The sequence below is a fragment of the Nelumbo nucifera genome, chromosome 7, assembly GCF_055504915.1.
Source record: "Nelumbo nucifera cultivar China Antique chromosome 7, China Antique-T2T, whole genome shotgun sequence".
Lineage (NCBI taxonomy): Eukaryota > Viridiplantae > Streptophyta > Magnoliopsida > Proteales > Nelumbonaceae > Nelumbo > Nelumbo nucifera.
Genome location: NC_142655.1, coordinates 24530314 through 24543146, shown reverse-complemented (window position 1 = coordinate 24543146; position 12833 = coordinate 24530314). Strand labels below are relative to the sequence as shown.

General features: G+C 39.8%; 1 protein-coding gene across 7 annotated transcripts in view; it reads right to left on the bottom strand.

The window, feature by feature from the left end:
• Positions 1–12477, bottom strand: part of LOC104593487 (DNA-binding bromodomain-containing protein) — a 74396-nt gene extending 61919 nt beyond the window's left edge. For 4 of the 7 annotated variants that reach the window (XM_010253357.3, XM_010253359.3, XM_010253360.3 and 1 more), the window contains exons 1-3: positions 12151–12466; positions 8764–9597; positions 8539–8616 (exon numbers count right to left, since the gene is read on the bottom strand). In XM_010253357.3, coding sequence (XP_010251659.1) covers positions 8539–8616; positions 8764–9444 — 759 coding nt within the window. In that variant the 5' untranslated portion in view covers positions 9445–9597; positions 12151–12466. Of the gene's footprint in view, positions 1–8538; positions 8617–8763; positions 9598–11511 lie in introns of all 7 variants that reach the window. The other 3 variants (XM_010253358.3, XM_088890993.1, XM_088890994.1) reach the window with 1 other exon arrangement.
• Positions 12478–12833: the final 356 nt, after the last annotated feature.

Below are 12833 nucleotides of genomic sequence, written 5' to 3'. Positions count from 1 at the left end.
ACACATGCCTAGATTGCTAGAACACTGTTCAACTAAATCTTAGATACTGCCTTAGTGAATACATCAGCGAATTGCTCATCACTCTTTACAAATGCTAAACACACCTCCTTTGAGGCTACCTTCGAATGAAAATAGTGTAAATCCATTTCAATATGATCCATGCCATCATGTTGTGCAAGATTGTGGCAATACTAATTGCTACCTTAGTATCATTATCACAATATAAATCCATTAAGCCTCCAACAAGACACACACACACACACATACACACACACATATATATAGAGAGAGAGAGAGAAGAGTAGAAAGAAAATTTTCATTAAAATATAAGCTTAGTACAAAAGGAAAAAAATAATCTTGAGTGTGTATTTAGGTAAGGAAAAAAATAGTTCACATATGTACTAAGCTTAGTACAAAATAGTTCCTTACCTAAAAGGAAAAAATTACACACTCCAAATCTCTCCCTGAAAAATAATCTTCTTCCTAAAACTCTGGAACCCCAAACTCCCGAATCGATGCACAAAGCTCTCTGCTAGCTCGTCCACACCTTAATCTTCTCCTTCAAACACTTCTTCTTGCCCATCTCCTTCCCTATTCCATGCCTCTCCTCCTTCCCCTACTGGGCCCTTCTTTAGACTCTCCTCCCTCTTGCTTCTTTCAAATGCTCCAAAAGCCTGTCTAGCAAATTCTTCGTCATCACAAAAGAACAGACCTAAACTCATGCCAATTCTGACATCTCTTATAACTAAATCCCCGATACCATCTGAATTTGCAAATCTCCTCCTTTGACGACCCAAATACTCTCCCAGCCTCCCAACAATCACTTCAAATCTTGAAAAGTCCTCACAGCTTCTTACCACACCATTATCTCCTACCTTGCCCACAACTTACTTCCAGGTTTCCATCTTCAACCCTCTCATCTATCTCCCCATCTCCCTTTTTAGCACTCCCAACCCCCTTACATCTTCCACCACTTTTCCTCCCAAGTCCAGATATAGATGACTTGTTAACTACAAAATCTGTCCAGTTTAAATCCATGTATGCTTCAATTTTCATGTGGACATTATTCTTGAATAGAAATCCTTTCCCTGGGTCCTCTTTCAAGTAACATAGTATTAACGATAATAAAAGAAACAAATAGAGAGAAAGAAGAGAAGAGACGAGAAGAGGAAGAAAAGATTAAGGGCCAAAACAAGTGTAGGGCAGAAACAAATTCTGGGAAGCCAAAAAGCTTTGGGGCAGTTGGAAGGTCAAACCTGGAGAAAGCAAGAAGAGGTTATGACAAATGGCAGATCCTTTGCGCAGGTGGTGTCAGGGGAAAAGACAAAAAGCTTCTAGTGGCGAAAGGGAGAAGGCTGAACCAGCAATTTCAGACAGGGAAGGTTGCTGGTTCGACCATTAAAACAGGCGGGCATGACTCTATAAGTGGTCACGTTGGACGAAAAGAAGGGCCCAATCGAGTGGATCCCTTTTATGGTGGGCCGAAGAAGGCTTCTCAAGTAAAGGAGTTGGGCTCCTATAGTCTTGAGCCCAAGGCCCATTATAAGAAAGATGGGCCGAGGGACACGTTAAGTAAGCACGTGACTGGGAGGAGGGATGAGCTGATAGACGAGATAAATCATCTATCTTCTTCAACCCCGAACCCTTCCTCCCGACCGAACAGATCAGGCGCAAAAAAGTCTCAAGACTCGCAGTCTCGAGGCTCTCTATAGTGGGTCCCTTCCAACCTGGCGAACCGTCTCTCACCAGATAGGCGCAACCCGAGATACCTGAAGCCTAGTGATGAGAACAGAACAGGGCTTGAAGATTGCTTGAGTGAACAAAACAGCAATGACGATTCTGATAGAGACAAAACGCTAAGTCTGGGAAGTTTGTTTCCAAAAAGCAACAATGATCTTCTTGAAACAGAAAGTTTGTATACAGAGTTGTTGTTTTTAGAGGAAGAGACTGAAGAGGCAGGTGACGGGAAGACTAGGAATGGTGAAGAAATTGGTTCTAAAACTGTGAAAACTCCTCCTCCCTTCGTCGAGGGAGCTGACCCTGAGTCTAATGAATTATTGGATGTTGGTGGAGAGGGACAAGAATCGGCCGTGAGGATGGATGCGGGTATTCCAGTGGAAACACAGAGAAAGGTTTTCCAAGTGGGTAGGTCGTCAGGAAGTGATTCTTTCACCATGTCTACTTCACAACCTTGTCCAAAAAGGGGAAAGGCTTTAAAACCATTTGCCGCCTGTCAGCAAGTCATTTCCAGTGATTCTAGTCCTACCCCCGTTCTATCAGGTATGGTTGTCAATTCTGTTTTAGGTACTGACTTGTTTAACAGGCCTGTAACAGATATCCCAGCTTCCCATCCAGGAGTTTCTAATGCAAGAGAGAGGGTGATAGTGGAAGGAGGAGAGAGGGTGTTGGAAGGAAGTAGTAAGGGGGAGGCAGATAGAATTTGAGAGTTGATCTGTACAATGATGGAGGAACAAAATAAAAAGGAAGGACTCGTAGAAAGATGTTGTAGCCAAAATAAGTGTGAGAAGGGTAAAATTCTTTCTCAAACATTGGCTGGAAAGGATGGAGAAATTGGGAAGGGGGGGAAAAGAGGAACAAATAAGAAAAAAAGATCTGAAGTGGAAAGGCTAATTTCAGACATTCATGGGGAATTAGAATTCAGTAGTAGAGGGGATAGGAGGAAGGGCCTAAAATGAGGAGAATATGGCCTCTTATTGGGTTCCTTTGCTATTTTGTATCGATGAAAATTATTAGTTGGAATGTAAGAGGGTTAGGGAGTGCAAGGAAGAGAAGGGCGATCAAAGACCTACTCCGAAGGGAAAAACCTGATATTGTGTTGTTAAAAGAATCCAAACTGATGGAATTAGATGGGAGATGGGTTAGGAGTTTTTTGGAGGTCTAGAGGTTTAGGTTGGAGACCGTCTCCTTCTTGGGGAGCCTCAGGGGGGATTGTAACACTGTGGAGGTAGGATTTGGTGGAAGTAGTGGAAGAATTGATAGGCAGATTCTCAGTTTCCATTAAGTGCAAGAATGTAGAAAATGGGTGTGTATGGGTCTTAACCAATGTTTATGGCCTATTTCCTATAGAGAGAGGAATGAGATGTGGGAGGAACTATATGCAATCAAGGGCTATGGGATGGTCCTTGGTGCCAGGGCGGGGATTTTAACGTCATTAGATTCTCTGATGAAACCAGTAATCCCCAACAGGTAATCTCAACAAGCATAAGGAAATTTAATGGTTTTATTGAAGATTGTGAATTGAAGGAAATACCTCTGTTGCAAGCTAGTTACACTTGGTCCAACCTTCAGGAAACCCCTTTGTGCTCGAAGTTGGATAGATTCCTTTTTAACCTTGCCTGGGAGAATAGTTTGGAAAACTTGGTGGCTAGGGCATTACCCAGGGACACCTCCGATCACTGTCCTATCCAAATAGGAACTGAGTCTTTTCCTATAGGACCCAAACCTTTTAGATTCGAAAATATGTGGCTTATCCATACAAATTTTGTGAAAAAAGTGAAGGAGTGGTGGGGTGAGGAGGAGAGGAGGGTAAGATGGAAGGGGATCAAGTTCCATAAGAAATTAAAAAGGTTGAGAGCCAAAATAAAAGAGTGGAATAGAGATCAGTTTGGTAGAATTGAGGAGCAAAATTGAGCCTAATCTCTCAAATAGAGAATTTGGATGTAAAGGAATCTCACAATGGGCTGACCGAGGAGGACAGAGTGTTAAGGAGACAATTAAAAAAGGAGTTGGAAGAAGTGTTATTGCGGGAAGAAATCAGTTGGAGACAAAAATCTAGACACAAGTGGATTAAGGAAGGCGATGGGAACACTAGATTCTTCCATGATTTGGCAAATGAGAGACGAAAAAAGAATTTTGTGACCAAGCTAGAGATAGGAGAGGAGGTGATTACCAACCAGGATGACATAGCCAGAAAATTTGTGGACCACTTCAGATCGATTTATAGAAGGCCTTTGAGTGAGAGAACAGTCATGGAAAGGGTGGATTGGCCAAGAATTGATGGAGTGGCAAGGTGGCTGGAAAGGGATTTCGAGGAAGAAGAGATTAAGAAAGTTGTCTTTCTAATGGATAGATCCAAGGCTCTGGGTCCAGATGGCTTTACAATGGGTTTTTATCAAGACTGTTGGGAGTTGTTGAAAGAGGATCTAGCTGAAGTCTTTAAGGAATTTGCAGACAATCACACTACAAGCCCTGGAATTAATGCCACCTTTTTGGCCTTAATACCTAAGAAGAATGATGCCAACCACCCAAAAGATTAATGGCCTATTAGTCTGGTGACAAGCATCTATAAAATCCTGGCTAAAGTACTCTCATTGAGGATCAAAACAGTCCTCCCTACCATCATTAGTGAAACTAATGGGGCTTTCATTCAAGGGCGACAAATAACAGATCAGATCTTAATTGCGAATGAATGTGTGGAAGAAATGAAAAGGTCTAGTAGGAAATGATTCATTTGTAAATTGGATCTTGAAAAGGCCTATGATTTGGTGGACTGGGAGTTTCTATTAGAGGTTATGCGAATGGTGGATTTGGGGACAAGTGGTGTAGTTGGATCTTTGGGTGTATCAGTACTTGTCACTATTCTATTCTGGTGAATGGTACGGTGAGGGACTTTTTTCCAACTTGCAGGGGGTGTCAGGCAAGGGGATCCACTTTCACCCTTCCTTTTTACCTTAGTAGTTGATGTGATTAGTAGGATCATTAATAAGGCTGACAGCGAAGATGCCATTAGAGGTTGGAGAATAGGGAGACACCAAGTTCCCGTCACCCACCTTCAGTTTGCAGACGACCTAATGATTTTTTGTGAAGGAGGTCTTATTGAAAAGGTAGCAAACCTAAAGGAGCTAATAAAAGGATTTGAAAGTGTCTCCAATTTGAGAATAAATTTGGAAAAGAGTTGCGTAGCAGGTATAAATTTGGAGGTAGGGGAGGTCGAGGCAATTGCGGAGTGTCTTGAGTGTTCCACCTCTGCTTGGCCTATGTCATATTTAGGGCTTCCTTTAGAGGCAAATCCTAGGGAGAGTGGATTTTGGACCCCAGTGTTAGAAAAGTTTGAGAAGAGATTAGTCTCATGGAAGAGGAACTATATCTCTTTAGAAGGAAGAATTACCCTAATAAGAGCTACCTTGGCTAACTTTCCTACCTATTATTTGTCTGTCTTTAGGATACCAGTTAGGGAAGCTAGGAAGTTGGAGAAGTTGATGAGAGAATTCTTATGGGAGCCGGGACAAGAGAGAAAGGATCACTTGGTTAATTGGGAAATTGTGTGCAGAAGTAAAGAAGAGGGGGGTTTGGGAATTGGGAGGGTAACTAGAAAGAATCAAGCTCTGTTAGGGAAATGGTTGTGGAGATGGCCTTTGGAAAGAGAGAGATTGTGGCATGAGGTGGTAGGAAGCATTCATGGGAGGTCAAAGAATGGATGGGATGCTGGTGTATCGAGGCAAGCTAACCTAGCAGCACCTTGGAAGGCTATTCACAACACCCTTCCTCAATTCCTCAATTTTATCAGGTATGAAGTTTGTTCTGGCAACTCTATCCTTTTTTGGGAGGATATTTGGGTAGGAGACTCACCATTAAAGGATTTGTTCCCTTCGCTTTTTTCTATTTCTTTGTATAAAAAAGAGGTGGTCTCAAAATTTGTCTCACCTTTGGGAACACCCTTATATCCTACTTGGGATTTTGGGTTTCGTAGAGGACTTAGGGATGCTGAAATTGAGTCTCTTTCTTTGTTGCTTGGGTGTCTTAATCAGGTTTGTTTGGATCCCTCCAAGACAGATAAGAGGGTTTGGACTCCTAGACCCAATGGAACCTTCACTTATGCTTCTTTTTTCAAGTCCATCTCTCAACTTCCTACTCACCAACCCTTTCCATCAAAAGAGATTTGGTGTAAGCCAGTTCCCCCAAAAATTATGGCTTTTTGTTGGGAAGTTTTCCATGGGAAAGTAAACACTTTAGACAACCTACAAAAGAGAAGACCTTTTCTCTGTATTTCTCCTAATTGGTGTATCCTCTGTAGAGCTCACGGTGAGGATTGTTACCATCTATTAGTATCATGTCCCTTTTCTGCAGACCTTTGGGCTTGGCTACTTTCGTTGTTTGGGGGTAGTTGGAGTCTACCAGCAGAAGTTCACATGCTCTTCAACCATTCTACCTTTTATTGGCCTACAAAAATAGGGAGAATTATGTGGATATGTGTTCGTGCTGCCTTGACTTGGACTCTTTAGGAAGAAAGGAATCTCAGGATTTTTCAAGATAAGGAAAGGAACAGCCAAGATTTGAAAGACTGTGTGTTAAATAGGGCAATACATTGGTTGAAGACCTTGGAAATCTTTCATCAATTCTCCTTTAATGACATTTGGAGAAATTGGCCAGCAGTAGCAAGGTGTTCATCTTTAAAGGCCAAATCAATTACAAGTTGGTCTCCTCCACCTGAAAGCTCAATTAAGTTGAACTTTGATGGAAGCAGCATGGGTAATCCAGGATTATCCGGAGTGGGGGGTGCTTTGAGAAATGAGAAGGGAGAGATTTTGTTGCTCTACTCAGGTCCTTTGGGAATTGGGAATTTCATCAGGGCAGAACTTTTAGTTGTTGTACAAGGGGTCCAATTTGCAAACCAACTGGGGGTACAACACCTAATAATCGAGGGGGATTCCAAAGTGGTGGTGGGTTGGTTGAAAAATTCTGAAGAGGCTATGTGGCGATACAAGAATGAAATGAAGAAATTTAGTTGGTTGACAAGGAATATGTTGGTCACTGTACAGTGGGTGGGGAGATCAGCAAATACCTTGTCAGATGTGTTAGCTAAGCAAGAGGTAAATAGGGAAGAATTATTTTGGGCTCACTTGTGATTCTTGTTTTTCTTTCCTAGTTTACTTGTAAATTTCAAGGAGGGGCTGCAGCTCGCGCCTCTCGTTGGGATGATGTATGAACTCACTCTAATTTGCTTCTGAATTAATAAACTTATTATTATTCATCAAAACAAAAAAAAACAAGTGCAGGGCATTGATCTCTTCCTTCATTGCAGCTGTCAATTCCTTAAAATAGAATTTCCTATTAAAAAGTCATGCAGTAGGTTGTTTTCTTCATCTAGGCGATTCTGGGCGACACTAGGATGCCTAGTTGCCTAGTTGTCTAGGTAATACAAATTTTATAATATAGAAAACTAACTTTTGGCTAGTTTCCTAGTTTTATATACCACTCAGAATACATATTAATTATAAAAATAGCAATTCTCGTTATTAAGAACATTAAACTTCCTCTAAAAATGTGGCAAATCATCATGTCTAAAAGATAAAAAATCTTTTCCATATATTAATTTCATTATTTTCAAAAATAACACAACTATAATAAGCATTTAATAGCTCAATTTCATATCAATTAGCAACTAAAGAAGGTTATTAACTTTATATGATAAATATTCAAGATGGAAAGTAAAATAGAAAAGACAAGGATGGAGTTCCTGTTTTATTTAATTAGAGAGAGAGAGAGAGAAAGAGAATAGAAAAAAAGAACCTCTATAATTCTATTCTTTCTATCTCTTTCTTTTTTTCTTTCTTTCCTCCTTTTTCTCTCCTCAAAACCCTTTGATCTTTTAAACTTCAATAGTAAAACATTAAAGCAAAGTATAATTGATATATAACATATAATAAAGTGTATTAACACATACACTAATAAGATACGACAATACAAATGATATTATAAAAGGCAACTGCCTTGTCATTTTTGTTGCCTAGGTGGGCACTTAGTTAGGGGCTCGGATCTGCTACCCACTAGTTGTTCCCACATCCCTACCCATGAGTAACTACAGCTGTCAATTGGGAATATCTCCCTTGTCATTCATGTTCCAATACATGGCGTTAGTGTTCCATGGCCATGGATGTGGGAACAATTTGTGGGTAGCAAATCCAGAGTGCTTAGTTAGCCTAGTTGCCTAGAAGGGCACCTAGTTGCTAAAAGTCATGGTGTTTGGGCAAGGTGCCCAGACAAGGGTGCCTAGTCGCCTAGGCGGCGGCGCCTTGACAACTATGGATTCCATTCCAAATTCCAATTGGCCAACTTCTTTGAAAAATCATCAAGAATGCGATTCCAAAAATTGCCTAACTTCTTTTTCCAGGATTTATTTTTTAGATTTGATAGTCACCATAGACATCTAATCAAGGCACTAGAAACCTTCCAAGATCACTATAAACATCTAATCAAATTTGATGTTTTGTTGCGTATGCTCACCAAAATGATGCCATGCTAGTCACTTTGTGGAAACTGACGATGCTGTCAGCTCACAACCATTTTCATATATGTGGTGCTAGCATTATACAATGATGTTTTAATACAACCTAAATCGTGGCAACTGTTTGTTCAACATTACATTCTTTATAAGCATGATGAAACTGATGCAGGATGAAAAGAAACTAGAGCAATACATGTCATGAACCTTACAAGAAAATCAGTAATTGCTGACAGTGTAGTGGACCTACGTGGCATCAATAACCATTCTGCAATTAATATTATAGAAATACTTACAGGTATTCCCAGGGCAATAGGGTTCACAGGAACATTAAAGGGCTCAGCTGCATCCATTTTCATGACTTTCTTGATCACCTAAAGAATAAAACATGAAGCAAAGAATAAATGAAAACATAAAACATGACTCAAACAGCACCAATAAATGGAGAATGGATGAAGTAATGGTAAAAGAAAGAAAAATAAAGAAAGAAATTCAAATAACATGATGTTTTTCCAACATACAGACAATGCAGCATTCAGTTCTTTCTTTTTGTATTGAGGTTGCTGAAAAGGTAACTTTTGCCCGCCTTCTGGTGATTCTCTAGATTTAAATGATTCCACAATCTTGTCATTGTCTGATACAGTCTGAGTGGTCTTTTCATCCTGAATGTATACAGGACTATTGCCCTGGTTTAGAACTACATTTGAAGAACGCAAGCCCCGTGAGGATTTTATCTTTATGCTTCCTGTTTTCCTTGATGACTTCCCTGAAAGAGCAAATTGCACTTCAGGAAATGAGTTGGCACTATCTTCCATCTTTTCAGTAACTTCTCGTTCCTTCTCTAAGCCCACTTGTAGGCTACTCTTGTCTGTGTCACTCTGTGTATGTGCATCTGAAGTATGCTGGGATTCCAACATTTTTGAAGACCTGAGTTTCACCTTAACACGCCCACGCCCAGATCGTCCAGCTGATCTATCACTGAACCCATCAGTATCTGTGCTTGTAGGTTTGACAGGGTGATCAAGTTCCATGGAGTCTGGTGCTTTAACTTCCACTCCATAATCCAATTGGTCACCATCAACATCATCAAAACCTGAGTTATCTTCTGTGTTAAGGCCAACAGCATTTAGGACCAGTTCATTTCCAATTAACGCAGTGTGCTTTTTTTGTTTCCCTTTCTTGTGACCACGCTTGCGCTTCATCTTTTCACTTGTGCAAGATACGTTAGCTTACAGCCTATATGTGAGCTTGCACATATTGAGCTTTTGGATTTGAGAAAACCCAAAACAAATCCAGAACCAATTACAGTAATCAAGGGACTAAACCAATTGAACATGTATCAACCATCAGGGGTCCTACATAAACCAAATCAAGTTGGAGTGAGATTTCAAATGCAGCTGCTGAAGTTAGTTTAAGTGAAAACTATGAATTCTCTGATGGGTAGAACAGTCATCAAACATACAGGTGCTAGCCCTGCTGTCCCCCAGAAATTAGATACACTACCCATCAACTAGACCATGAGGAATAGTTAGAGAGTAAAAGTTTCATTCCAAGCTGGTTTTTCTTGTTGCAGAGAATAAACTCCATCACCAACAGGGGAATTATCTTCTTCACATCATTCATAGGTTCATGTTTTCCTTTAAGGCTCCACTTTCTCCAACATATAGAGAGAAAATTCTACGCTGAAATATTTGAATTATATTTTCACCCGTTTATGATGAAAACCTTGTTTTTCCTTGTCATTTATATCCAAACAATAAAAGGATGGAAAACAAAGTCTTCACTGTAAAAGGAGTGAAGGTAATAGCTGACATATTTCAGCCTGAAAAATTCTCTGTTCATTTTAGGGAAACAAATGTAACCAATCTTTCATGTTTTTCTTCTCTTAGATGCAAACATCCCTTGTCTTCGACCAATAATAAATCTCTGGCATTTTGGTTACACAATTGGTATTAGAATCTACATTCTTAGAATAAGGGAAACATCAAATGAAAGTATCTTTATCAAGCTTGATTCATTAGTCCAACTTTTGATGCATCCATTTGGTTCTAAAGTTATAATGAAGTTAGAGACACCAATGAATTGAGACATTATGTCTGAATGTAATTATTCATAGTGGGTCTCATACAGCAATTCTGACTGGGATTTAGTCATAGCTATCAAGCCAGAACGAAGGGGATAAGCAACAAAAAATTCCATAGGCAAATGCCTTTAACAAATACTTAACATTCTAGGGTTGGCTACACGAATCCTGTTCTGCCGCTCTGCTCTATTCAGTGCCAAAAGGTTTCTAACAAACCAGACCTATAAATTAAGCGTTAAAATTTATAATGCAACAAATTAAACAATAACACAAATTTACATGAAACAAAAACTAACAACTTACTATAATTAAGAATGCAATAAAAAAAAAACTTTTGTGGACCCAAATCCCAGACTTGGTATCAAATCCAACCTTCATCAGTCCAAACTACTAACCTCTAACCATTAAACCTACTTGTTCACCTAAATAATGGAAAAAAGAAAAGGCAATTAAAAAGAACACATTGAATATCAGTACAGCATATGAGCACTGTAGGAAGGCAGCCTGTTCCTTGTAGGAAAACATACAGAGTTGAGCCCCAGTATTGTTAAATAACAGATATGCAAGGGGAGCCCCTTTATGTTTTCCCAACAGACAACAGAAAGTTGTGTGGGAGGGGAGAAGAGACCCTCTTCTGAGAAACCCTGCACAATGGTGAAAATATAGAAAAAAAAAATCACAAAGGGGCTATGGCCCCTTTTTTTTTCAAATCCCTGGAATCAAGTATTCTAAGTGCATGCTTTGGATAGAGGCCAGCCATGACTGTACATCCAAAGGTCTACAGCCATGACCATAAAAAAAGAATTGTGCATGAAGCCTCAATGTGCTCACACTGCTGATCAGATGTGCATACTTGTTATCGTTGGAGAAACAAGAAAGCAATATAATAAACAACTTTATTTTTTTTTTTGTGATGGGTAATAACAAGCGTCTTTATTAATTATTACTCTTGTTTTATAAAATTATAAATTTATAATAATAAGTCCTTATTAATTACTCTCAAAGAACCAAAAATCATAGAACTCAAAAAATGTAAACTCTGAAGCCAAACTGGTTGGTCTAATCAACCAGAGGGTCAATTTAATGTGGAATTGTGGATTACAAATACGATAGAAACCTCAAAGAACTTTGTAACCAAGAAAATCAAGAACCAAAATAAGATTTACAATGACTTAGTCGAGTATACCTCTTACTGTCCCACCCAGCAGTTCTTCCATTTGGATGAATATACCATACCCCAATCGTTTAATTACTCTAATACCGATCCCGACGATTAGGGGAAAAAAACTGGAGCACAAAATATGCTCAAGACGATCCAAAGGACAGTGGGGTGACCAATATCAGCAACATAAATAGGTTCAGTTTGAGATAAGTTAAGATATCAGCAGCGACTTCAAAAACGATAACCCTTGATGAGAAAACCTTGTACGATGGTGAACCATGGAGAGAGAGAGAGAGGAGATGGGGAGACCCTCTTTATTACTTTTTACCACAAAGAAAGGAGAAAAATACTAAGTACACTATCATAAGCTATCTAAGCTATTCGACTAGCTTAAAACATTTTTATATTATGGTTTACGGTTCTCCTATGAGGTTACGTCTTTACAATAGAAAAGGCAGAGAATTCAATTAGGATTTTTGTCTAACATGTTTCATACACAACAAATTAGAGTTTGTCTGTCTAAAACCAGCCATTCAATTTCAAGGACCATTGGTCGCCGGAAAGCGGCAAGCAGGGGGAGAGTAAGTACAATGTTTCTTGGACCTCAAATAGCCGGAAAATCAGGCAGAAATATCAAAAAACAGAATAGACCTCTTTTCTTACATTGTTTCGGGAAAGAGAATGTGGAATTGTTCAATATGATGGCGAAGGAAAAAAAAACCCCAAATTGTTGGCGTCTGAACCACGTAGGTTGTACTCAAGCTTTCTTACATGCTTTCAATGGCGGTTAGATGGATGAAATTGGCGTAATTCTACTCGTCCATGGTTCACACGACGAGCTAACTTCTGCAATTCTTGAAAACCTACTATAGTTTTGCTTCCTGGGTTTGGTCCTGGCGACTGATGGGAGCCGGAAGAAAGACCAGACGGTCCAGAATCTCCAGACCTTCTCAGTTCTCACTCCTATCAGAGAGGTTTTGGGCCTTGTTTACTTTGATTGTGTTTTGTGTTGGGGGCCTTGAGGCCAGGCCTTAAGCTCCGAGGTTATTGTCATTTACCAGATTTAAGCCCAGCCCATTACTTTTTGAAACAACTTAAGTGATTTAGACCGGCTGGTGATGTGGATGTGGAATTGTGGATAGTAAAATTTGTTTAGGTAGAAGTGGACAGTAAAATTTGGGACGTATCTGTCAACCCGTAGACCTGGCAATTGGGTTGAGTGGGTCGGGTTCGGGTTGGGTCAAGAAACTATGGGTTGATTTTGGGTTGGGCCAGCAAATGCTAGAGACTAACCCAAAATGTTCAGGTTAGGGTTGACACACAGGTCAATTCAAATAACAGAAATT